The sequence below is a fragment of the Mustela lutreola genome, chromosome 6 (genome assembly GCF_030435805.1).
Source record: "Mustela lutreola isolate mMusLut2 chromosome 6, mMusLut2.pri, whole genome shotgun sequence".
NCBI lineage: Eukaryota > Metazoa > Chordata > Mammalia > Carnivora > Mustelidae > Mustela > Mustela lutreola.
The window spans coordinates 88516723-88543658 of record NC_081295.1 but is presented as its reverse complement, the minus strand read 5'-3'; the positions used below and the strand labels follow the sequence as shown (position 1 = coordinate 88543658).

Here is a 26936-nt window from a genome sequence, read left to right as displayed (position 1 = left end):
AACAAATTGGTGGTTCTCAACAAAATCCTTCATGACTCTTTTAAGAAAAAGGCCCACTTAAAAAATTCTAGTTTGGGGTGGGGTGGGGGAATTGGCTAGGTTTCTTGGTGTCATTAAGCTGCAGAGGATTGTGATCGTGCAGGAATCATAATGGGATGAACAGTATATATTAGTCCCTTTTTCTTTAGCTAAGAGAGCATCACTTTATACATTCCGGTGAGAGAATAGGTTCCTGGATTCAGGAGCAAAGGTATTGGGAAAACTACTGGAATTCTCTTTTACCATTACTATGGTAGTAAGAGTTAAAACAGGGCTGCCTGGCTAGCTCCGTCGGTAGAGCATGCAACTCTTAAGGTTGGGATCATGAGTTCAGGCCCCACATTAGGCATGGAGCCTACTTAAATAAAAAGTTAAACTAACCAGACCTACTATTGATTTTCTCACTAGGGTGAATTCTGGGTATGTTGTAGGACTTGTTGCTTTCTCAAGCATAAAAAGAACTGGATTTCAGAAGGGGCTTGTTGAAACACTAGGAAAACACCAGTTAAATATAATCTTTGTACTTTAGACTTGTGTTCTTATCACACTGTAGCATGATAGGAGGCAGCAGTTTCAAAAAGTATTTCACTTTTTCTGTATCTCTGGAACAGACAAGTTCATATCGTTGGGGTAGGAGTAGTGCAGGGCCAAGTTCATTGTTGAACTTAGACTGAGGTTTTTGAAGCTTTGCTTCTGTCCACATACAGTAAAACTGAAGGGGAAAAAAGAGAATGAATACACAATACAGAAAATGAGAGTGGGATGGTAAGAGGAAACTTAGAATCAAAGTATTTTGTTTAACTATGCAAATAAATCTTCCCTCTTGGCTCAAAACATTGGTTTTGTAGGCTTCTACATTTAAAGGGATTAGGATTAATTTTTTTCATGGAATATGAGCCTTTAAGATTCTTCAAACAAAGACTACTCTTGGGAGGACTGACTGTTAAGTGGAATTCTGAGATTCAGTGGAGATGTGATAAAGTGCTCTGTCATTTGCCGATAGTCTGGGGGTCAAATTCTGATGACTTATCACACACGAGGCTTGGAAGAAGAGGCATGGCATGATAGAATGAGCACAGTATTCCTGGAAACCCAATTACAGTTTGGCAAAACCCAGAAATTTGTACGTGAAGTTTTGCTTCTATATAGGACTCAAGCCTTGGAAGAAAGACTTCACACCATCCTGCTGTCACCATCAAGTACCACATACCAACTAATCTACAGGGTGTGTGTCTCAACATTGAAATCCTACTTATTTTCTTGATCAAGTGGTTAATTGCTTATTAAGTAGCAATAAGAACATGGGTATCTTATAAACAGATTTCCCCTGCCCTTCATTTCACCCTCTGCCATATTCCTTGTCTTCAGAGAAGGGAAGAGGCATTCATTTACAAGTAACCTCAAAAAATACTTGATAAAGGTCAAGATGGGTCGGAAGTCGGCCTGGGAGAGTTAGTATCCTGTGTTGCCTAGACAAGCACTGGGTTAAGCCTCCCTTCCACTTTCTATTGTCATCGCTTGGCTCATAGCCTGGGAGCATCCCTATTCCTAGGACAGTTCACTGTTCCTAGTAACTTCTAAATGCCCAAGTTCCTTAAAAAACCTGTTCACAGAGAAACCACACCACTTTTATTAATGTTGCTATTTTTCTTTCTTAAAAAAAAAATCCAACTTCACATAAAATGCATTTCTGGACATATTTCAAAGATCTGCACAGACCTTGGGTCTGAGGTTCTTTGCCTCAAGCAGCCCATTTGGGGAAATAAGTAGGCCCTTCTGCCCCTCAGATGCCTGATGCCCATATATGGTTGCCGTTTCTTTCTTTGCAACTCACTTTCCTCTTTCCCAAGAGCAGCCTTAGGGAGAGCCATGGCTTAAGTGATTTACAGCATGAACAGTGTATTTGGAGTCCTTGGAGGACCTGTGCATTAGGATTGGTCGGTGTCCAATGTTGTCCAGCTCAAGTGGTATTAGGAAGTCAGGCATGTCCCAGATGGCCATACATGTCACTGCTGTCTCCTGGTGGCAGCAGGCAGACCTAAGTGAGAAAAGAAAGCATGTTACTGAGAGCCCACTGGCCCCAAACAATGAATTTTCTTTTGAGCTAGGGTTTCTGCCTGCCCTCCAAGCAAGTTTGATTTTCTCCCCCACAGTCTCCTGTGATTGCCACTTTACACGGCATTAGGTGTGTTGTGTTCATGTTTTGGTGTGGTTCATACAGGGAAAGCCCCAGAAGATCCCTACTTTAACTAGAGTTAAATATATGGTTAAGTCCTATTCTGTCATTTTTCTTTTAAAGATGGAATAAGAAAAGGCAAATTTTCTTTAGCAAATGCCCATTTCTTAGTATTTTAATTAAGCAGAATTGTTCTTTTGGGCTTTGAGATTACAACTCGATTTCATGCCAATTTTTTTTTTTTTTAACTTGGTACATTTTAACCTTTCCCTTCAGGAACATGAATAACAGCATACAGGGAAGCATGTTAATGGATCCAGATAATACGGTTATGTACAATAATGGAAGGAGGCTAATAGTGTGGAACATGTCCAATAATTTATTTAAAAATAATTTGACTTGGAAGTGGACTTTTCCCTCAAACAGATTAATCTATTTTATTTCCATTTACATTAGCATAAGATACAACCCTCAATTATCTAAAATTAAAAGCTCCTTTTAATCCTTGAAATGCTTAATTTTTATAGCAGACTTAGCTATCTAATTACTCAACTTAATGGAAAAACAACAGTACACACACACACACACACACACTCACACACACACAGGACTTGCTGGCTAGGCAGCTGGAAGAAGTAGCCTGTGGCTCTGAAAGGTGTTTAAGAAGAAAGTATACTATAGTTAAGATTAAACTACCAGTCATCATTCTGGAGAGTCTATGTAGGCTCTATAATTACAGTGATAACACCTACACTAATAAAACCTTCAAGGAATTTAAAAGTTTATTTTGTATTTTCAGAGGTCACCATTAAAAATCTGTTTTTACGACTCCTCACCACCACTCAGAGTGGTATCTAATTTTATGTGAGCAGAGTACAACATGGTATTACTTGACCTATTACTTTGGGTAGGTACTTTTTGTAAAAAATGGCTTAAAATTGTGTCTTCTCAGATTGGTGAGTGCTCAGGTGAAGAATTACCCGGCACCCTGTGTGCATGTCTAATAGCAGACACCTGCCAACATCATACTCCAGAACACTGATATTTCCCAAAACGTGTCTATGACACCACCTCTTCTCTTAAGAATATTGAGTGAGAGACACCAGAAATAAATTGAATAGCTTCATGGAGGCATGCTGCTTTATGTTTTATTAATACGTGAATTGTTCCAGAATTAAAATTGGAGAAGAGGGTGGTAAAAGACCCTTTTCTCTGTTTCTAGAGGATTTTGATCATAACTCGGGCCTTGTGGGGGGACTTGGTTTTAGCATTTCTACGGGAACAAACTAGATGAGACCAAACTCGAAAAAAGTTAGCGAAGGATCTTTTACCCTCTTTCCTGAGGGTAATCGGCCTGTTTGTATGAGAGTCTAATTTACCCTCAGCAAGAGGCCAAATTGGCCTTAATTGTGTCCTAATTATTTGCTTAAATAGCTAATCTTAACTTCCAGTCCTCTGATCACATCTTGATATCTGTAGGAGGCTATGTCTGAGCTGCTGTCTAATTTATAAACCTCTTTTTAACTCTTTCATCATTTCTGCATAAAAGAACATGTTGCTGTGATAGCCCCATTCCTGAATTCCACATTTTTTTATCAGCTGTGCTGAGGTCTTCTCAAAGTAAGAAAAATGTTCTTGCATTATACATTCACACAAATTATTGGTCTCCTTCAAAGCGGAACCATTTGTTTGAAAACATGAAAGCGTCTCTGGCAATAAATAAATAAGCTGAATACAAATCCATTTGGGGACTTTCAAAAGTACCAAAGATAGAAAAAAAAAATGTCCCTAAACAAATGAAAAACCTCTATTACAGGGCACGGAAGGGTAAACTTGCAAAAAGGGGTGAGGGTAGGGTGTCCAGAAGGTGTCCAGAGTAAGTCTGGACTCGTGCCCATGGGGGCATGCTTATGGAGTGAGGGCTCCTCTCTGCTGTTCAGTAACAGGTACTTGCACCACCCAGATCTGACCACAGCAAGCCATTCTGTTTCACCAAAGCTTTCAGATTCCTTGAGTATTCCAAGGTATGGGAAAACTTCATTGGATACAAAAGGGTAGAAGCGAAAAGGGCTTAGGGAGAGAACCTGAGGAAAGAGAAGAGGAAATGGGGTCTCCTAAAATGTTTTTACAGCCAACCGAAAGCAGAGAAATGCAGTTCGTCGGGGTAGGGCGACAAACCAAACCTACCCCTCATCCCACCTGCCCTCCAGCCTTCTACCTTAGTGACGGGCTAGGGACACAGCCGTGGCACCATGACTCACGTGAGGCTGGGCCCAGAGGCCTACTTCAGGATGTCCGCCAACTTCTCCTCGTAGTACAGGAAGTTCTCCTGAATGTCCCCCCAGGGCTCAAAGGCCTTGGATTCGCCCTCTTCCTGCTCCACAAAATTCTGCCAGACGTACTCGAAGTCCTGGGGCTTCATGATGCGCAGCCGGCAGCCAGCCTCCTTTAGCTTCCTCAGGGCGGCCTGCACTTCGGGCTCCTCCCACATGAAGAGGCGCCCCACCAGGATGAGGAGGCGCAGGTTCTTGGTCTTGCCGAGGGTTCGCAGGATGCGGTCGGCGCAGGCCGCGCAGGGGCTCGATGACACGTACCAGGTGACGTTGTAGCGCAGGGCCGGGTCGAAGGAGGGCAGGATGGTGTTGAAGAAGGCCTCCTCAGCGTGGTTGGTGGCGTGCTCGTCTTCCAGGTACCCCCGGGTGGCCTGCACCTGGCCTCCCTTGGCCTGCGTTTCAACCACGTAGCACAGGAAGGTCTTGTTCCGCCCGGAGCTGTACTCCACATTCCGGAACTGGAACTTGAAGTAGTTGACGGGAAGCCTCTCCCTGTGGGACGAGGGGGCAGAGGGACGGGAGAAGAGAGCGGGATGAGCTCCGGTTCCTCGGACCAGCGGGGAGCAGGTGGCTCTCTCCAAACTCGGTGCCTCGGGGCACGAGGGCCCTTCCTGTCAAAACAGGCCTTGCCCAGGCTGAAGACAGGGACAACAACAACAACAAAAAGGAGGGAATACAGAAGGGTTTATCTGGAGGAGAGGAGAGAAGTTGGAGGTGCACGTTCCAGTCACCCCAGTAGGGAGACAGTAGGGAAGGTTTCCAAACCCTCCATCATCCCTCCAACACACAGCACACTCCTACATTTCTGAATGAGTCACTACTTCACCCGGCGACACATCAGAACCACCCAGAGGACTCGGCACTTGTCAGAGCCTGGGCCCCACACCAAAACAATGAAATCAGAATGTCTAGAGGGGACCCAGGCACCAGTATTTAAAAACAAAACAAACAAAAAACCACTCTCCAGGTGATTCTAATAGGCAGCCAGGTTAGAAAAGCAGTGTTCTAATAGTAATCTTACAAGGTAGCAAGCATATAAAATTTCTCCTGCTAGAAGAAGATGAAGATTTTGCAGAACATTTCCTGCTTCCATTTCTCTTCCCTGCCACTCACTGCTAGTGTATCTCAGGCATGGCTCGGCCCACCACTCAGTGCCCTTCCAGTAATTGTTTCTCAAGTCTGGCTTTTCCTGCAGGTGAAGGGGTTGTCACACGATGAATGTCCAAGATTTTTTTTTTTTTTTTTTTTTTTTTTTATCTTTGAGAGTACCTTGGTATGCTATAGCTTGTATAGTCATTTCAAAATCATAAAAGACTTGGCCTCTGCCCTCCAGATGCATCTAATCTAGCAGCTCGACTCTAGCTAAGAGCATTCGAAAACTGCTGATTTTTAAAATTGCATAGGGAGCATGGAGGATGTGGGATGAAGGTTCCCTAACATTTAGCCTTGATTCAGAGGGCAACAGAGAACTGTTACAGGCTCCTGAATAAAGAAAGCCGTAATGAAAGTGATGTCCATGGAAGATGACCTGGTAGCTTTAGGCAGATAGAGTGAGGCTGGGAAAAAGCCTGAACTGAAGCAAGCCTGCTTGGTGTCTTAGGACGTCAGACTTGGTGATGACTATGTCCAGTGGCTTCGAGGGTGGGCTGGTTGATTAGGAAATGAAACCTGCAGAAAAAGGTCAGGTTTAGGAGAAAGTTCAGTAGTAAGAAGGAGGGGGAGATCCAGGTTTCAAAAGGGGTTAGAGAGGGCATCAGAATTGATTGTTTCTATCTTTATGTATGTCTGCATCTCTCTAAAATAGGGAAGCCTTTTGCAGGTTAGGAGGCCAAGGGGAACAAGGAGACTTTCACAGGAGAGACTGAAAATATCACAGGAGAGGAGGGGATTGAGTACTGGCTTGGGCAGGCTGAATGTTTTCTTTTCTTTTTAAGATTTTATTAATTTACTCATCAGAGAGAGCGAGGGAGCATAAGCAGAGGGAGCAGCAGGCAGAGAAGGAGGCTCTCTGCCAAGCAAGAAGCCTGATGTGGGACTCAATCCCAGGACCCTGGGGTCATGAACTGAACCAAAGGCAAAGGCTTAACCCACTGAGCCACCCAGGCATTCCTGAGTGTTTTCTTTTTAAAAAATGTAATCTCTGGGGGCACACCTGGGTCGTTCTTTCAGTTAAGCTCCCAACTCTTCGCTTCTGCTCAGGTCATGATCAAGCCCCACGTTGGGCTCCCCTCCAGATACCCTTATTTCATTGGGTTTGTATGGGGCCCAGGCATTGACATTTGTAGAGTCCTCTGGGTGGTTCTGATGGGCTCCATGCTCAGTGGAGAGCCTGCTTAAGATTCTCTCTCTCCCTCTCTCTCTGCCCCTCCTCCCCTCATGAACTCGCTCTAAAATAAATAATCAAATAAAATTTTAAAAAAGGTAATCTTTGTGGTTGCCCCAGAAGATATCTTGTGGCAACCATTAACCCCACTGTTACTTCTCTACATGCCTTCCCTTTCTAACTCGTGGGACTACAGGGAGCTCCCGGGTGTCCCAGGGCCTTGGCTTCTTAGGGATAAGCAGCAGGTGCCAAAGAGCTATGTGAACATGAGCTATTTCCCTGAAGTACTCCCTGCCCCCACCATAAAATTGTCTCCACCCAAGTTTCCATATCTCTTCCTGTCAAGTTAAGTTTCCATTGTGGAGATGGATATGTTTGAGGACCTGGCCCCAGGATTCCTTCAGGCACTATATTTAGCTCTCTAAACCCCTCTGTCCCTGATTGGATGTGTTTATTATTTACTTAACATTTCGGAAGAATGGATGGCCTGATGATTCCCCTCTCCTGTTTCAATCCCTATTGGGAGTTCACTCATACTGAGCTCTCCCCAATTAAACTCACACTATAAGACCACTCCTGGATTTTACAAGTTGCTAAATGGTCCCTTCACTTCCTGGAATGGCTTTTCTTTTTCTCCTGAGAAGCACAGAGCTTATCTTTCTTGCCCAAACACTTTGTGCTCTTCAAGGCCTTCTGCCAGACATCCCCTGCCCCCAAGCCTAGTCCAGAGCTGTGTGTATGATGGATTCTCAGGCGAAACCCTTGGAAGTATTCATGACTGTGTGGTTGATTGGGGTGTCCCCAAAGTTGCCTGTGTGACCCCCCCCCCCCCCGGGTTTCCTTCTGGAGCTCCCAAAAGCTTTGCTCCAACTTTGCCAAATATAGCCCAGCCAAGACCGTGAATTTGGCCCAGCATGCCATTGCAAATTGGCTGGCTGGTCTGAGGCTGCTGCTTTTCCCAGCTTCTCTTAAGCTCTGATGTTTTCCCCTCCTCCTCTTCCCTTTGCAAGAGGAGAGGACCCAGAGAAACCTGAAACCCAAGGGAGAGGAAGAAAGTTCACCTCTCTATAAATACCGGTTTCCCTCCCCTCTGGCAGGCAGCCCCATAGTCTACTCCATGCCTCAGCAGAGGCTTCTGGACTAGCTGCCTAAGGAAGGGAAATACTTTCAAGAAGAAAAGAGAAGTCAGGGAGGGTCTTGGCTCCCAGTCTTTCTTTTGGGCTTGCTCAAAAACTGGGCTTTCTTGGCTTCTCAGTGGGCTTCTTGCTTTTCCAGAAGGAACATAAAGGTCAAATAAAGTTTTTTGGGCCTCCCACAGGCTGAAACAGCCAGGCCCTGGAGAGGACCCAGGAGAACAGAGGTGGAAAAGGTCTGAAATCTCTCCAGGGAGCTAGACAACATGGCCACCTCGGGTGATTTTATAGAATCACAAAATAAGTCAACACTGTTATGCCTGCTAGCGGAAGAAAGGAAAAGAGTGACACTAATTTCTTAGATAATCGCAAACGTCTTTTCTTCTTTTTTCTAATAGCATGATGCCTGAGTACTGTAGTGACTTATAGCCTTTATTCTTGCCCCCAGCGGGTGTTTTCCTGCTGAAATGGGGTGTGCGTGTGCCTGCGTGTTGGAGTGGTGGTCGGGAAAAATATGCTAGTAACAGATTTCTTCACCTGGATTCAGTCACAATATCAGGCACAAAAACCAAGAGGGTTATTCCCCCCTCCCCTGCTTCTTCAAGCACTCCTTCCTCATACTTTCTGCAGACATGTCACTCATACTTCATCTGCTGAGACCCAGCCTCCTGGGTCTTGCAATTCTCTAAGCAGGAAACCAAAAATCCTAATCTCTGGGAAAGACCATTTAGATCACGGTTGACTTGGTGGAGGGACAAGGGTTGTGAATATTTCTTTCACATTTTAAAATATTTGCACTCCCTAAGCATAAATCTATACATAAAAGAGAGCAACCTGGACGATAGTAGAAGCTCTGAGATGGAACATTTGCTCCAAAATGATCCATGGAGTGGAAAAATCTACTTACAGATCATTGAGTGTTGACTTGGTTCAGATTTTCTCACCAGATCTCTCATGATCTACTTAAAAGAGGCAGACGTGCTGGTTTCCGTCTCCTTCTCCCTTTTCCAGACCACTTGCAAAGTGGATGCTAGGGAGTGGGCCCAGGAAGAAGGAGGAAAGAAGCAGACTTCTAACAGCCCAGATGGGTTTTGCCAGGCTGCTGGCTCTAGGGTTGTAATTCTGGATGGGATTCTGCCCTAGGTAAGCCCTGAGCCCCTGCCTTTCCCCTGGGAGGCATTGTCTTCACACTGGAGCTCTGAGTTTCCCCCACCCTCAGTGGAGGCCAGGGTGGCCAGAGTCGGTGGCTGTCTTCTGGTTTTCCCTGGAACAAGCCTCCCCAGCATGCTTTGGAGCCCAGGGTGAGGTGTGAGAGGCTTGCAGGATTAATGGCCAAGTCAAAGGTCTCCACTCCTTGCTGTCCCTTCTCCTCCGAACCCTGCCTTTCCTCTCCATGTGACCAGAGTAAACCACTGGCAGCTAAAGAAGCAGCTGAAAGGACAGTCACAGTCTGTGCCATTTATCTCTCTTCCATACCAATCCCTCTGCTTGCAGGTTGAGCGTGATGCAAATCAGACACAACACAACTAGAAACAAACAAAGACAAACACACAGCCAGAGGTCCTGCTGGGCAGAGCCATAGTCGCTCATCACTGGGGTGGAAAGATGAGAAGACAACTAATTCTGGTGCCCCAGAGCTTCCCTAAAGCATGCGGGAGCTGAGAGGCAGGCACGGATCTGAGGAATTCTCTTCTATGCTGAGCGCGCCTGGCTCTTCAGAGATCTTGACCTGCTCTCCTCCCAGAAACCCTCCCCACAGCTAGTTCTTTACCCTAATGGCTGGCAGAAAGACTACCAGACGATAGGAGTTCATTCATTAGTTCATTTATTTATTTAACAAGTATCTACTAGGAGCCAGGCACTATTCGTGGTGCTGGAGATAAAGCAGTTTAAAGTCCCTGTCCTCGTGGGGAAAACGGGCAGCCATAAATGATTCCTATTCAGTAAATATGTGTCAAATACAAGAAACCTCCCATTTACGGCTTTTTTTAGATGCAGTGTGGTGACTTGGAGTCAGACAGTCTTGGGGTTTATGCCCTACTCCATCCATTAGTTTTGGCCAAATTACTCATACCTCTGAGCCTTGGTTTCCTCATCTGGAGGATAGGTCGAGTAACCCCACCCCTCAGAGTCTGGACAATGGTCAACACTCCAGAAATTAAGGCTGGTACTGTCGGGTGGTGGCTTCTCTGGGCCTCAAATCTTACCCCTCAGAGCTGAATCTTAAGCACAATCCTCTCTACTTCTCTTCTTGTAGTTAGAGGGCTCTTTCTTTCCTGGGTGTGCTGGTTTAACAACCAGCTCTGTGACAGGAAGGGAGGAAGGGAGAAAGAGAGAGGAGGAAGGGAGGGAGAGAGGGAGGAAAGAAAATACTCATTTCTAAGGTTTGCTGATCTTTGTAAACACTCCTGCTCTGGAGATTTCAAGAAACCAACATGAAGTCACTGAACACAGAGTTGGAAAGGGATGCGCACAATTGATTCTCGGTCATCGTGAGTTGGCTTTGGTACACTACTGTAGTTTTAAACCTTTTTCTAGCACTTTCTACCATGTAATTTTGTTAATGTTCTTAGGTCTTCTTTCTATCCCAAGTGCCCTATTCAAGCCAGAGTCATGACAAGTGGGGCATATCTTCTTATTCCTACCTAGTATACCTGCCTCACTCCTGACTATTTCTCAAAACCTGTCTGCTCTTCTGCTAGCTTGCAGCCCAAATCTAAGAAGCCGTACAGACAGACTCATCCCCTCTGGGAGTCTCGGCTAGGAGAGGAGCTACTTTGCTGACCCTCTTGATGCCAGGGCATCTGGAGAGGAAAGAAGGGGAAAGCTGTTCCCTCATCCTGTCTCTGCACAGACACAGCCACACCTCTGGGCTATTTTAAGCCATCTGTTTACCCAGAGGGGCCCAGGAGACAGATCTCCACAGCTGTTACTTGTGGCCAGGAAACATTCAGAGCTCCACCTCCCTCCTGAACTACTCTCAGAGCACCCAGAAAACTGCCCTGCTGCATCTCTTTTTCTGAGCCTTGGGTCAGAGAAGCCTCTGAGCCCCGTTGCCTCACAGATGGAGACAGGTGGAACCCTGTTTGGGAAATCTGGGACCCGGAATGAACAAGAGCCCTGTGGAAAGAACACTTGGCTGGAGTCAGAAGAAGAACTGCTACTTGTCTTGAACAAATCATGCAATCTCCCTGACTCAGTTTCCCCATCTGTAGAGTGGCAGTAATCCCCAGCATTGTGCTGAAGGTTGAATGGGCTCACACGTGTGCAAGCATGCAGTGATCATAAAGCTCTGGGTGGATATAACTTGCATCAGAGGATTTGATTATTATGACCAACTCCCCTGGGAACCCAAAGCATGTTCAATTGAACATAGTCTAATTTTGTTCCAGACCTATCCTGCCGCTGTGCTGGGGAGACCGCAACTGTGGGCAGAGTGGGTGTGCCCATGCCTGTGTGTAACCAAGGGCAGCATGGACCAGCAGACTTAGGGGTGAGGAAAAGGATCTCCTTCCATAGAGGACCACTGGGATTGTGGACTCTCCTGACCTGGTAGCCCTAGGCTTTCCCTAGGTCTATATTAATCTGTGCTCTGCTGTTTCTTTAATCCTAGGACAAAGAGGAGACATTCGTTTGTTGAGCACGGGTGAACGCAAGTTCCAGGCTCTTGCCTGAATTCTTCCCTCAGGTACTACGGTGCGTTTTTCCCTCAGGTTCTCTTAGAAATCAGAAAGTGTCTGAGCTGGAAGAGACCTTAAGGATCAACTTCCTGTAACTTCCTTATGTTACAAATGACCAAACTGAGGCCAGGGCTGGAAAATCAATTGCCAAGCTTAAAACAGCAAGTCTGGAGGACCACCCGGGGCTCCTCTGCCCCCTGGGGGCACCATGCCTCCATTCTTCCTGAAATTTCTCCTAGTGTGGACCTTACTCTGCCTGTGGGCATTGTTGGCGATTTCCATCAAGGAAGCCTTGGGGTTGAGGGAGGCAATGTAGTCCTTTCTTATTCTTGGCCTACAAACTTTGCCAGGTTTTTTGCAAAAGGAACAGAGAGGAAAGAGGAGGAAGGACAACTTGGTTTTATTCCTGGAGAAGGCATAATCTGGACAAGACAGAGGGATCCTGTACGTAGGCCCTGGAGACCCTTTGCTTAGGGTCCTTTTTCTTCCTTGGTGCTTGGCCAAGGGCAGTATACCTCTTCTGGCCAGAAGCTCCTGGGCCTGGATGATGACCTGCACTGTAACTACTCTTGCCCTTGGGGCAGATGTGGAGAACCCCTGGGCAGACTTGATTCAATATGAAAAAAAAGCTTCTCACTCAGCCTTAGGAAAGAGAGGATCTGTTTTCCCTGTCTTAGGATCTTCCATTCCAGAGAGAAGCTCTAGAGAAAAGTAAGAGCCATACAGAGAGAGGAGACCCCCACTCAGCAGCAAGGAGAATTGAGGGAGAAGGTACTTTGACCAGGACCATATTTAAATTTGTCTGGGTCATCCCATGTCCTTATCTAATTCCCTGGAACTAGACAGCCTGTACCCAGAGAGGCAGGTTGATAGCCTGCTACCAGGAGGCCTGAGCAGTGGTTTTATTCTCTTGGGCCTTGTCTCCGGGGAGCTGCTCCTACCTCCCCCTGGGCGTAGGTGTTGCCTGAGAGGCCAAGAGAGATTTGCTGCCCCCCCCCCCCAGCCCCTACCATGCACAGTAGACTCCTGGCAGCAGGACTGTGACGCTGACCTCTTCTGTTCCCATCCTGAATTTCCCCAGCCTGCCCCCAGCCCACACTCTTCTGGGGAGGAGGCAACCAGACCACACCCAGCTCTCACCCTGTGACAATCTCAAAGGGAGGCAGTTCAATCAGCTCCTTCAGCTTCTCAGGGTCATCCAGATTTTCCACATCCTCACCATTCTGGGAAGTGGGTGCGGCAGGCTCGGCAGCCGCAGCGGCCCCAGCGGCCCCAGCAGCCTCTTCTTTCTGAGCCATGGAGGGGTGGTGGCTCGGCAGGCACTGAGAAAGGGGAGAGGCAGCGAGTTCCCAAGGCCAGGGCCTGGCGGCAGAGTCCCAAGCAGCTGTCAGCAGCTAAACCTGCCTGGGGACAACGAGAAGAGGAGCGGGCAAGCCAGGCTTAGTGTTGTCACCTCCTGGCCACACAGGCTTTATAACAGGAGCCCTCAGCCCCTCCCCCAGGCCCTCGCCCTCTATCTTTTTTTAATTGAGTGACAGCGGGTGCCGGGATGGGGGGAATGGAAAATCTGGCCACTAGTATCCCCTATTTATCAGTAAGCAAAGACAGGAAGCTGGCAGGTGGGGATGGCAAGGCCTGCTCTCCCCTCCCCCACTGGCTCACACATATATTCATACTCTCTCCCTCCACCTTATATCCTTCCCTCTGTTTCCCCATGCAACCCTTCTAGCGCCCCGGGGGTCTGTCCGGGGCGATGGAGAATGGGATAGAGGTTGGGCATCCCGAGATTTAGGAGAGATGCTCTCAGAGGTGCAAGCAGGGTGAGGTTTGTGTTGACCAAGGGTGCCTGCAGAGAAACCCTGCCCCATTCGCCTGCAGAGACATTGGTTCAGGAAAGGAGGGCCCTGAGATGGGATAGGATAAGAACTTGCAATGTGGAAAGAAACCGTGGGTTATTACTTAAAGGGAACAGATGCTAATTTGCCAGTTATGGCCCCATAATGCTATGTTGGTTCTCAATCTCCAGTAGTAACAATACTGCTATTTACAAGCTTAGAGGTTATTTGTTTATTTATTTATTTAAGATTATGTATTTATTTATTTGACAGAGGGAGACACAGTGAGAGAGGGGAATACAAGCAGGGGGAGCAGGGAGCCCCATGTGAGGCTCCATCCCAGGACCCTGGGATCATGACCCAAGCCAAAGGCAGATGCTTAACAACTGAACCACCCAGGCGCCTAAGCTCAGAGGCTTTGAAAGAGGACATGGCTTATGTGTAAAATCAGACTTACTGCTCTCAACAGCCCCGGAAGGCAGTGTGTATCATCCCTTGTTTCATGTAGGGGAACTGGGACTCACAGAAATGATGGTTAAGGGCCTTGCCTGAGCTCATACAGCCCATGAGTGGGAAAGCCAGGATTCAAATCCAGGCTTTTTTACCAGAATTTGAAGCCTGGACATTTGACCTCCAAACTGTGTTTCCTCTAAGTCGGTCCTTTATTCATTTAACAAATATTTGTTGAGCATTTACTATATGCCAGGTGCTGTTTCGGGTACTGGAATATGGCCCAGAACGAAACAAATGAAAATTCTTGCCCTCACAGAGAGTGCCCTCTGTGCCCTTGCCCTCACTTGAGAGTGTTGGACAATATACAAGATAAGTGATCTATCTATCTGTCTATCCCTCTATCTCTCTTGTTTGTTTGCTGGTGTTAAGTGCTAAGGAGAGAAGGCAGGTTAGAGGGACAGAAGTGTCAAGGGGTTGTGTGGTATTTTTATAGAGTGGCCAGGGAAGGACTTTGAAAAGCAGACAACTGAGAAAAGATCTGAAGGTTATGAGGGAAATATGCTTTGTAAAGAGAAAGTGGTCCAAGGGGAGAAAGAACAGGTGCAAAGGCCCTGAGGTGGGATCATTCCTTGTGTTTTTGAGGAGCAAGGAGAGACCTGTGCGGCTGGAGAGTCCTAGGATATAAGGCCAGAGATAAGTAAGGGCTAGATAGATATGGCCTTATGGACTTGTCAAGGACCTTGACTTTTTCTCTGAATGAGATGGGAAGCCATTGTCTTTGAACAGATGAAACACATGGTTTGATTTATATTTTTACAGGATCACCCAGGCTGATTGGTTGAGAAGAGGGCAAAGGTGGGAAAGACGAGAAGCAGAGGGACCAGTTACAAGCCTGTGAGCTAAACCAGCATTGGAAGATCTATGGATCACATTCCATATGGATCACTTTCTCAGTTCCCATCTTGGATGCTTAGCAGAGGCCACAGGTGTTTATGTTTGGGGCAGCATGAAAATTCTAGACCATTCTCAGGGCAGTGGAAGGCTGGGGTCAGGGTCACCTAGAGGTTGAAAGTGAGGAACCTGGAAACTTCAGGAACTGCTGGAACCCAGCACCAAGTGGGTTGGGTGGCGGTGATGGAAAGGGAGGGTAACCTTCCATGGTCTGCCCAGAGAATAGAAGTCAGGTCAGTTTGGAGTATCTGAGGCTTTGGGGCTCTCTCCCCAGGGAATTCTGAGCCACACAGGGCCCCATGAGTAAGAGGCCAAACATTTAGGTCATCCTGGATGGTCATGGTTTCTACCTGTTGTCCAGGAATTATTACTACTGGTGCCCCTTGCATTCTCCAGAGCGCTCTGATATCCACCATAAACTAGCTGGTTCTCCTACTTCATAGGTTTGCTACTGAAAGCATTTACTCTGAGATTATTTTTTTCAGGTGTTTTTTCCTGGGTGTTAAGCACGGAGTGGTAGGAGTAGTGCCTGTGTCCACAAAGAAAAGGCGGTGATCGCTGATACATGGCGGACCCACATTATTCATTGTCATCCCACAAACACATAACAGTTCCATGCCAAGAGGTCACTTCCTTCTTTTATTTGATCAACACTTAATCAAGGGCTCCTGTGTGCCAGGCGCGGTGGGAAATGGCAAGAACACAGAGAAGCATGAGGTGCAGTCTGGCCGGGGCGTCCTGTCTTCAACTTCACCGGGGCCTTGGGCACGCACTGTGCATTCAGTTGTCACGCCAGCAGGGATCACTGGCCTTGGTTTGCAGTTACAGACCTGTGGCTCAGGAAGGTGAAGTCAGGTGTAAAGATCACACAAGGATGTAAGTCCAGGTTCTCGGAAAATAGTTCTTATCTCCAGGGCGCCACCCAGCCAGCTCTGATGAAAGCCTGTGTAAAGCTGTGAAGGTGGGTGTCCCTCTCCTCCTTCCGGGTCACAGCTGCAGTGAGGGGCTTGGAACAACCAAGGCAGAGCAAAAGGTCTGCGGGGAGGCAAGTGACCAGGAGGGATCCTTTCAGGGCCTTATTTACCCTGTGGGAAGGATTTCCTCCTTGAGGACAGGTTTTTTTCTTTTCTTTTCTTTTCTTTTTTTAAATTTATTTATTTAAGATTTTATTTATTTATTCGAGAGAGAGAGAGTGAAAGAGCACAACCAGGGGGAATGGCAGAGGGAGAGGGAGAAGCAGGCTTCCTGCCGAGCAGGGAGCATGATGTGGGGCCCGATTCCAGGACCCTGGAATCATGACCCCAGCCAAAAGCAGATGCTTAACTGATTGAGCCACCCAGGTGCCCCAAGATTTATTTATTAGAGAGAGGGAGAGAGCGAGCAAGCTGGGGAGAGGGGCAGAGGGAAAATAAGGGAGGGGGGTAGACTCCCTGCTGAGCATGGGGCCTGTTGTAGGGCTGGATCCTGCAGCCCTGAGATCATGAGCTGGGACAGAATCAAGGGTAGGACACTCTAGAGTAGGACACTCAACTGACTGAGCCACCCAGGCACCCTGAAGACTGGAAACACGGCACAGATATTTTGGCTGTCCTGTATAACTCAGGATTGGTTGGGGGGGGGGGGTAAATCCATGCTCATGAGCCCATCTCGGCCTTGATTCACTGTGTGATCTTGGCCAAATCACTAAGCGTATCTGGGCCTTTGTGCTTTCTTCCGAGTTATTGTCCAGGACGGTCAAAGGGATGGAAATGAGAAGAGGAGACAAGACAGTCTCCTGTGAGGGTGAAGATGAACAATGTCATGAAAATTTCCTGACTCTGAGTGTTGGTGGGAGGTGGGACAGAGGTGGACCCAGCTGGTCCTTTCTGAAGAGGTGACCCCTCGCTCCCACCACACCCACATACCCTTTTTCCTTTGATACTTGGGAGAGCACTCTGGGTCCTCCCTTGGACTGATAACTGACAGCTTCCTTTTCCACGGCTCCTCTCCAGCCCTCACCTCTGCCCTCCATCCCTGGAGGCCCTCTGAGCTAGCTCTGGCTATTTATGGCACCTCCTGGGGGCCTGGTTCCTGGCTGGTCCCTGGTTCTCCTTTCCAAGTCCTACCAGTTTCCCCTGCTGGCCCCAGAGCGCAACAGCTAATCTGGGGATCAGGTGCCGGGAGCTTGGCTCAGCCTTCTGCAGCTGCCACTCTACTCTTTAGGGCAGGCATTCCCCAACCCCCCTGTTAACACTTGGGTAAGTTTCTATCCCTTTGCCCCTCCTGCAGAGGAGGAGACACAGAAATAAGGCATCTAGTTCAAGGTCACAGCAGGAGTCTCTGGGTTGCTGGAATTTGAACCCAAGTCTGTCAGCCTTCAAGTTCTAGGCTTTTCCAACTGTGTTATGCTGCCTGGAATTCAGTAACAGGGAGCACTGACATTAACACAGCCCTTCGTGGGGGCCTGACACTGGTCTCAGCAGGTCATGTCAATTAGTCCATTTACTCCTCATGAGGATGTTGGGGTAGGTATTAATTAATAGTAATTACTCTCATTTTATTAGTGAGGAATTTGAGACCAGAGAGCTTAAGTGACTTGGCCAAGGTCATGCAGTTAGTGAGAGCAGAGCTGCGGCCTGCCAGAGTCATGCTATTGCCCCTTCACCATCCGGCTCCTACTGCTATCAGGACCCCCGAGGCTGGGCTCCGAGGAAGGAGGGACAAGAAGGGCTCTAGGGGAGGAAGGCGTTCTTCAGGGACCTTGGCTCTAGAAGCAATCAGTTTGTGAGGAGTGCATGTGCAGAGGCATGTATGTACGTGTGGTGTATATGTGTAGAGGGCACAGGGATAGAGACAAAGCAGCTGGGGAGTAGGGATGGAAACTGAAAAAGGAATGCTCCCAATCTGTCCCCGCAGGCCCCAGCCTCATTCTTTCTGGGATGCCAGGGGCTGGAAGGAGCTGTATTAGGCCCAAGAGAAGCTGCAACCTGCCTCTCCCAGTCCCATTTCCCAAGGCCGTTTCAGAAAACATTCGGATGTTCTGGAGATGGCCGAGGAGTAGGCAACAGGGTCAGGCACAGCTGTTCCTTGGGTCCCAGCCTGATCCCGCGTTGCCCTCACTGGGAAGGAAGTAGAGGCCAGGAGGAGCCTAGTGGAAAATAGAAGCCTCACCAGGGGAAGGTTTAAATTCTCACTTTGTGAAAGAAGACACCTCGGGAGCACGCTGATGGAGTGGGTGCTTTATGTGCTGGGACAGCTGGGACCCCAACAGCGCGTTGCTCCAGAGACCCAGCCAGGGCGAGCCTGTCCCTCGGTCACTACTGAGACGAGGTACACAAACAACGGGCTGCAGGCACCAGACAACCCCCTGGCGGACAGAAGCCTGTGCCCTCCAGCAACTGCTCTGTTGACATAAACACAGGGTGTCCAGAGCTTTGGCCAGGCAGGGGGTGGGGGAGGGGACCCAGGGTCTCCCAGAGGTCTAAGGCTGAGATCAGGGAAGGCACTAAGCTCACAGCTTGGGCCAAGGTTTTCAATATCCTCCTGTGCGGAACACAACCCTCGGGTTGCCAGGCAGAATGTGCTGTCCCTGGGGGAAAATAGTGACACGGTAACTTAGTCACTGCGGTCCTCCATTCCAGCAACCACTCCCGGCACTGCCCGGCTCCCTCCGGCGGCGGGCGTTTTGAGTCTTTGAAGAAAGTGAGCTGATAAGAATCAAGCACAAGAAGGTGACTAATAGTGTTCTTTGAAAGGGGTGTTTGCAGGGCCAAAGAACCTACTAGGAGAAAGAGATAAACTGAATCAGCTTTTGAAAGAATTCCAGCTCTTAGAACAGTTAGTGTGTGGAACAGGTGCAGGTGGAGAGGACAGGGGTTTCCTGGGTGCTCCTGTGGGCAGATAATTTCTGTGTGGGCTGGGGGATCTTGGAGGTATAGACGGTAGAGGGACGGAAGAGGCTGAAAAGATAGTACTGAGGCAACTGTTATGACAGAGAGCCTGTGCTGGTTTGCACACTAGCAGAATGTGCCTCAGTGGGTGAGGGTCCTTGAGAGCTTTCGGGGAGAGAAGGGGCTTTGAGGAACTCTACTGAGCATGAAAGAGGGAGGTCTGGGGGGTGCCTGGGTGGCTCAGTGGGTTAAACCTCTGCCTTAGGCTCCGGTCATGATCCCAGAGTCCTGGGATCGAGTCCCACATTGGGTTCTCTGCTCAGCAGGGAGCCTGCTTCCCCCCATTTTCTCTCTGCCTGCCTCTCTACCTACTTGTGATCTCTGTCAAATAAATAAATAAAAATCTTAAAAAAAAAAAAAAAAAGAGGGAGTTCCGGATCTGAGGGTGTCCCGACCAGAGCCAGTCTTTGTGTGTGTCAGTAACTTGCCTGCCACTAAAGGGGATCAGCAATCAGTCCTTAAAACAAGAGGACTTGTCCTTGTTTTCCAGAACTACAAGAAGGTGGAGGACTCTGCAACTCAGCTTGGGGTGCCGGAGAATTCCAGGGAATTGGATGGATATGGCTGCCACAAAGGAAGACTTTGGAGCTCCGGCGCAGGCCAGGCAATACTCTGGGGGGCTTCAACTTCCTTCCACCAGGGCATCATCTCTACCTGCCCATGGGGAGAAGGGGCTGGGGATGCCTGCACTCTGCTCCCTCCCAGCCCAGTGGACCAAAACTTTGTCCACTCTCAGTCTCTCCACCTCACCTCGCCCCTGTGTGGCTCTACTCTGCAGACTTGGCAAAGGGAGGAAGGATGCAGGGTTCCAGGGAGGGAAGGAGGGACTAAGATCCAGCAGAAAGAGACATACCACCTACTGGGGGTGCTATGTTATCTGCTGCAGCTCCCAACCTCTGCACACATTGGTGTAGGGGGCACTGCACAGCCTTTGAGGAGCTCATCTCCCCCTCCCTGCCACTCTCCACCCAGTGAATCATATTCACATGCCATGTGCTCGCTCAGAGGCAAATGGAAAACTACCACAGAAAGACAGAGAAGCACACACACATGACTGCGGTGGTGGGATCCCAGGACGCATGTCGCAAAGATAGGAGGCAGCTCTGACTCCACTCGGGCACAGCTCTAGGTAACTCCAGATACCTAGGAGGGTCCCAGGGCAGTGTGTGTTCCAGGTGTGGTTAAGAACTGGTGGGGGGGGTAAGGACAGGGGCTTCAGGCAGATTTGGAGACTGGGGGATTAAAGGCTCCCACCCAGGAACCAAAGAGCAGTGCAAAAGGGAGTTTTTCTTTTCTTCTTCTTCTTCTTCTTTTTTTAAAAATATTTTATTTATTCATCCATTTGAGAAAGAGAGGGAGAGAGAGGGAAAATGTTCCCAGGCTAGAGTGTGTGATGGGGGGAGGGGCAGAGGGATAGAGACAAGCAGACTCTTCACTGATCACAGAGGCCAACTTGGGGCTCAGTCTCATGACCTTGAGATCATGAACTGAGCTGAAATTAAGAGTCAGGCATTTAACCGACCGAACCACCAGGCACCCCTACAGAAGGGAATTTTAAGGATGACTCTGGGGAAAGAGGGTGAGAGTTTGTGGTTGGAATCCTGCCCTTTCTGGCTGTTTCTGGTCAAAGCCAGGAAGCCCCTTGGTTTGGCTTATCCCTATCAGGTAGTCTTGTTATTTTGGGGCTTGGGAAACTGCCCAAATCAAGTTTTGTTCTAGGGCCAAGTGTCCAGAACTAGAGGTATCTGGATGCCTGGGTCTGTGGATCAGCTTGCACTGGGGAGGGCAAAGTCATGCAGTGGGCTTGGGCAGACTCTCTTCTTCTTAGAGCATCATTTAAACTTCTAGAATTAGCTGGAGACACCAATAAAATTCGGAGCGGCTATTTATACTGCCTCTATGAGATGATGACGACAACAACAATGACAAATAACTCTGGGGTGTTGACTTGTCTAAGGTCACCCGGTAATAGTGGAGCAGGGAGGAGAACCTGTGCAGTGCGGTGGCTCCAAGCCCACCCTCGAACGGTATTTATGGATTATGCTTCTACGTTTAAACAGCTACACATATAAATGAAGTTATAAATTCAACCGAAAGCAGTTTTAGAAAATCTGATTGAGGTGAAGACAAAATCCACCTGAATTTGCAACATAAAAAGCAAGTCATTTTCTGCATGTGACACTGATCAGGCTGGCCACCAGACCTGGGGAGGAGGTCACTCACTCTCCTGGCTCTTAGGAAGGGAGGGAGATATAGCTTGGGGTCTTGGAGCAAGGTGGGTCTCCAACAAGGGGCCTCTGGGTTCTCCTCCTAGAACAGCTAACAGGTATTAAGCACTATCTCTGTGCCAGACCTCATTTTATTCATTATCTCATCTCTTCCCAACAATTCTAGGGGATGGGGGCGGCCCATGGCACAGATGAGAAAAATGAAGCACAAGCAGTGAAGTCAGTTGCACTGGGTTCCCTGGTAGTAAATGACAGTCTGTACCAAGCCCAGGCTGGCTCTTCTCCAGAGCCAGAAGTGCAAACCACTGACTGTACTGTATGGCCTTTCTTCCTCAAGATGATCTGATTCCATCTCATAGAGGCAGATGATCTGGGTCTGGAGCAGGGCTGGAGTCCAGGCCTTTGACAACTGCCCCAGGAGGTTACTGGGCTGCACTTTGAGAACCAGACTGGTAGCTGTCTCAACCAGGCTGAACATTAGAACCACCTGACAAGTTTCAAGAAGTTTCAAGAACAAACACAGGCCTTTTCAATGGCTCCAGACTTGTCTGTAGGTGTTGGTGGGGTAGTGGTCAGCATTTTCTTTTAATGGGACCAAATGTTAATTTTTTCCTGCCCATAAAGATACCTGAAGGCCTGCTCTGTGCTGTGGGATGTGGAGGTGGGGGTCCCTGACCTGCCTGGCTGGGCAGAATATCCTTTTAGAGTCAGGAAAGATGCAGAGTCCTTCTTTCTTTCTTTCTTTCTTTCTTTTTTTTTTTTTTTATATTTTATTTATTTATTTGACAGACAGAGATCACAAGTAGGCAGAGAGGCAGGCAGAGAGAGAGAGAGAGAGAGGAGGAAGCAGGCTCCCCGCCAAACAGAGAGCCCGATGCGGGTCTCAATCCCAGAACCCTGGGACCATGACCCGAGCTGAAGGCAGAGGCTTTAACCCACTGAGCCACCCAGGCGCCCCCAGAGTCCTTCTTTCTTGTCCTCCTTTGGTGAGCTCCAGAAAGAACCAGTCTCCTTGAATGATGATCTCCTTCTGGCTTCTCCCCTGTCTGGTCCTTGGCCCCCACCTGAGAGGTCAGAGCTGGTTTTTCAGCCAGAACTCAGCTCACAAGAAGTACAGGTTGTGGAAGTGAAAAGAGCCCCGAAAGACCAGCCATACCTGGAGCTCTCAAATTTTAGTGAGAGCTCACACAAGTGCTGGGAGCTTGTTCAATCCAAAGATGCCTGGAGTCCACCCCAAAAGTTCTGATTCTTAGGTCACAGGTGGGGTCTAAGGAACATGCGTTTGTAATAAGCTCCCCAGTGACTCTGTTGGCAGTGGTTCCCAGCTGACCTGCTGGAGGCCCTGGGGGGTTGTAAGAACACTGATGCCCAACTCCATCCCTAGAGAGTGGTCAATATTTTTAAAAGCTCCTAGGCAGGGTGTCTGGGCCTTCTAGCGGACCTTGTTTGGGATCTGGGGGTGGGCAGCCCCAGGGGCAGTCACTGCTACCCTTGCTATCACCAGGGCCTTGAAACAAGAGGAGAAGAAAACAATAGGAGAGAAGAAACTGAAATAAAGAAGCCAATGAGAAGATGTAGAAAGAGAGAAGTCTGAAATCACTTAGCACTGAGGTGTTCATCTCCTTTTCTCAATGTTTTCTCTTATTGTAATAGTCCTTAATGGATTTAAAATAATTAATAATAAAAAAGAATATGAAAACAAAAATTAAAAATGGGCTATAATCCTCTTTATCAGTGATAATCTCATAAGGTCTTAATATGACATATAGAAAGTACATGAGAATAATATATTGTATAACCATAGTATAATATTATTATAACTATAATATACTATGGTGTATATTATACACATTATATTATTGTTACTAATATATATTAATTAAAATCAATGAGATAACATTAAACTACTCTAAAATAAAATATATAAACCTGACATGTAATTTGCATCTTTTTTTTTAACCTTATCTACTTTTGTGTTTTTCTTTTATACCACTTTTCAAAATGACTTTGTGTTCCAGGTAACTGAAATCTGAGTCCTAAATATCTCGGCCCTATCGGGAGGGCGTGGAAGTGGAGCGGAGAAGGTACGCCCACCCTCCCCTTACTGTGCACTTGCCTTCCTGCGAGCATTGACCTACACGGACTCCCACACATGCGCAGATGCGTCTACCCCTGCAACGCTGCTCTCGACTTCATCTTCCCAGATACGCACTTCGCAGCATACCCTCAAATTTTGTAAAGGATTTTATTAATGGGTATTTCTAAATTACCTTATTAATACAGAATTAGTTAATTTATATTAAGTATAAAATAAGTTTCCCCTCTCCCGTTTCTGAAATGGAAAGGAAATTGACACCAGGGGACCCAGGACAGTGACCACCCTAGGCTGAGTCATCTTCAGGGATTAAACAATCCTGACCCCCCTTCCCTCCCTTCCTCCTTCAAATAGCCCCACAACCCTGCCTGCGTTCTCTTCTACCCTACCTAGCCATCCTCCCTCCACTCCTGTCCCTGGTGCCTCAGTCGTTCTTCTCCCCCATGGGCTGAGGCTGATGGTCTGGACAGAGGCTGTCCCTCCACAGGTGGTAGGCGATGGAAGCGGTCACAGTGAGCCAGGCCAGGTAAGGCAGCAGGAGCAGGGCGGCCAGCTTGTTGATGGGGTGCCAGATCAGCGCTGTACTCACCGCCAGTCCATAGAGCAGCAGCAGGTGCAGCAGGGCCTGGATGGGGGAGGGGTCGGGATGCAGGGCAGTCAGGTAGGTCGCTCTGAGCACTGAGCCCTCCGCCTTTCTCCAGCACGCTGGACCCAGTGAGCCAAGTTGCTGAGGTCTGGGCACTCAACCAGAGCTCAGAGAAGTCTGCCCACCCGTTAACCTGCTTGCACTCAATTGGTCTACTGTGTTATCTGCTCTGGGGGCCACGGGTGTTCTCACCTGTTCCTATACTACTTCCACTGCATTCCTTACCAGACCATGGGTGTGGGCTCCGAAAAAGAGAATCAGGGCAGCCCAGCTAACAGCGAGCTTCACAGCATAGAGGCCGAGAGGCAGGGCCAGGGGCCGCCCAAAGCCCCCTCCCAGGTCCTTCCACACCAGGTAGGAGGCATAGCTGTGGAGAGATGGTGGCAGAACACTCAGAAGGAGGGAGGACTCTTGGTTACCAAAAGGAAGCCCTGTGGGCTGAAGTGGGAGCAGGCATGTCTAAGCATCCCTTGAGGGCGGGCAGGAGGTGGTGGGAGGAGCCGGGGGCATGCAAGGTGAGGTGGGGGAGGCCATGGGGAAACTCAGAGAGGGGGAGGAACTAGGCTGTCTGGAGTCTGGAGTCCTAGGCTGGCACAGAGGGGACCCCCCGCCCCCCAAGAGGCAGGATGGCATCCGTCCCTGTGAAGGCCAGAATGCAGTAGTAGTTCAGGGGTGCAGGGCCTCGTTCCCATCCTCCCAGGTATCAGGGCCAAGGCAGGAAAAATGGGTGCTCACCCCATGACAAAGTAGATGGTTATCCACCCTGCCAGCAAGACTCTGTGAGGCGGGCACCAGGGCGGTTTCTTTGGGCTACCGTCCCAACCAGACGTCTGATGACGGGTGAGCAGCCAGAGCAGGACAGGCCCCAGGTGGGGAAGGGCCAAAAAGATGGCACCGTGAGGCTGCATTCCCCTCACAGAGGCAAAATCTAGGAAGGCAGACAACATGCTGCTGGTGGGCTTCCCTCCTAGTCCTTTCCTCACGCCTGTCTCCACCTGCTACCCGACACTGTACTGTGGCCTGAGCCCCTCCTAAGAGGTCTGGTAAGAGATGCCATTCTCCCCACCTTGGCCCAGCTCCCATCCTGCGCTAGCCAGCCCATACTGCCTTGCTCTTTCTCTGGCACTCAGAAGATACTGTCCGGTATTGATAACTACTTCTGAGTGCAAGGCTCCTTCCCTCTCATGTGTATCTGACTCCTAGAGTTCAGGTCCAGGTATGCCGGTCTTTTCTGCCTCCCATAGTGGCTGGCAGGTACATAGCAGGCTCTTGACAGGGACGCTGCCTTATGCTGAACTCAGCCAAGCTGATATAACCTGCCTGGAAGGACTAGAGAGGCAGGATCCAGAGATTCTCTGAGGGTCTTTTCTAGTCAGAAATGGGGCAGCCCATGGGCCCCCAGGCTTATCTCCATACACCAGACTGGCAGACCCAAGAGGCCCACAGCAGCCTGAGCTGCTGCCCTATTTGAACTTAGCTGAATGACACTGGGTTCCTTTCTCTGAAACATTAGGTCTCACCTGTCCCTCAGGGGCTGGCGAGGTCCCTCTTCCACCTCTCCACTTCCAGAGGGACTAAGCCCATGACACAAGTGCTCAGTTTTCTTGTGGCCTGACTTCTCAAGGAAGCAACTGCCTGGTCTTTGATTAAGAAGCTGCCACATCCATTTGCATGTGGAACAAGACACAGACCCCCCTCCAGCCAAGGCTCCCCACCCCCCACATGGTATCATTCTCATTTGCACATGGTACTTCAGCCCCCTCCCATGACTGCCGGGACTGCAAGGAAGACAGAGGTGGTGATTCTCAGTGTCCTGGAGTGACTGTCTACTTCATCTTTTCCTGTCCAGGGCCCCTGTCCACGTCCTGGAGGTTCCACGGACAGGGCTCCCTGGCCTGCCTGTCCTTGTGTCTCTCTACTTCTCTGCCTCTCACTGGCCATTCGCTCATCTCCTGCCTTCTTGTCCCTCTTTCTGTTTTTATGCCCAGTGTTGTAGGCTCCTCCCGCACCCACACCCTATTTTCTCCTGTTTTCCACACTCTTGCTGTTGCCTCCTTATTCCCAGGCCTGCGTTCCCCTTACCTCAAGCAGCATACCTCCCAGGACGAATCCCCGACGATATCCGTTTTGTGCAAAGCAGAAGAGGGTGGGGGACCAGGAGAAGGGCGGAGTGAGGCTCCCATCTGGCCTGTCTTTCTCCAATGACAAGGGGGTGGCACTGGCATGTCTCCATGGCCATGAAGGGTTCCTTTTAGGAGAGGTCCCCTGGTTTGTTGGTCCTGGCCTCTGGAGGACTTTGGCACTGTGGGAGCCTGATCCCCTGGGCTGGCTCAGCCCCAGGCCACAAGCCTACCGAAGCTGGTGGCCTCCACATCCCGTGAACTGGCTTTTGTCCACGGGGGTGGTGGGGACCCTCAGATTTCCCCAGGATCTTCCTGTAACAGGGGTTACCTCCCACGTGAAGCAAGTGCCAGCAGCTTGGAAATGAGTTCATGATACATGGACGCAGCCTCTTGTTATAGCCCAGTTGGCATGCTCCTTCCCGGCTTGGAACTCGAGCTTGACAGATTTTCACAAACCCCTATAACTTCATGACTCAGAGGAGAAAGCAGCCTCCTGTGTGACTCATACAGAGCCTTGTCCAGCAAAGACTAACACCCGCCTTTTCTGTCCCTATAAAAGTTCTGAACAGGGGCACCTGGGTGGCTCAGTGGGTTGAGCCTCTGCCTTCTGCTCAGGCCATGAACTCAGGGTCCTGGGATTGAGTCCCGCATTGGGCTCTCTGCTCAGCAGGGAGCCTGCTTCCTCCTCTCTCTCTCTGCCTGCTGCTCTGCCTACTTGTGATTTCTCTTTTCTCTCTTAAATCTTAAGAAAAATGTCTAAAATCTTTAAAAAACCCAACAAACTTCTGAAGATCTCTCCCTTGCTCGTCCTTTACTCTTGAGGTCCCCTTCCCAGGCTGATGGCTCTCCATCATTCCTTTGCCCCATCTCTCCACTTCGGGGACTTAGCTAGCCCTGGGAGGTGTTTATCCTATCCTTTGGCTTCTACCCTGGGGAAGGCAGCAGAGGAGAGGAGGTTGCAGTCAGGGACAAGAGGCTGAGCAATCATTAAC

General features: G+C 48.9%; 2 protein-coding genes across 4 annotated transcripts; both read right to left on the bottom strand.

Moving 5' to 3' along the window:
* Positions 1-1645: 1645 nt before the first annotated feature.
* Positions 1646-13142, bottom strand: APOBEC2 (apolipoprotein B mRNA editing enzyme catalytic subunit 2). The gene is made up of 3 exons (XM_059177896.1): positions 12825-13142; positions 4477-5040; positions 1646-2077 (listed from the first exon to the last, which is right to left on the bottom strand). The coding sequence occupies exons 1-2, from the start codon at positions 12980-12982 to the stop codon at positions 4497-4499; spliced, it is 702 nt and encodes a 233-aa protein (XP_059033879.1). The 5' UTR covers positions 12983-13142; the 3' UTR covers positions 1646-2077; positions 4477-4496.
* Positions 13143-23309: 10167 nt separating this feature from the next.
* On the bottom strand, positions 23310-26212 carry TSPO2 (translocator protein 2). Of its 3 annotated transcripts, none has more exons than XM_059177881.1 (4): positions 25918-26153; positions 24557-24749; positions 24047-24188; positions 23310-23800 (listed from the first exon to the last, which is right to left on the bottom strand). In XM_059177881.1, exons 2-4 carry the CDS (start codon positions 24727-24729, stop codon positions 23600-23602), a joined length of 516 nt encoding a protein of 171 aa, XP_059033864.1. In that variant the 5' UTR covers positions 24730-24749; positions 25918-26153; the 3' UTR covers positions 23310-23599. The 3 variants fall into 3 exon arrangements, with proteins under 3 accessions (XP_059033864.1, XP_059033863.1, XP_059033865.1); XM_059177880.1 differs by having other exon boundaries at positions 25904-26147; XM_059177882.1 differs by lacking the exon at positions 24557-24749 and having other exon boundaries at positions 25904-26212.
* Between the last annotated feature and the right edge of the window lie 724 nt (positions 26213-26936).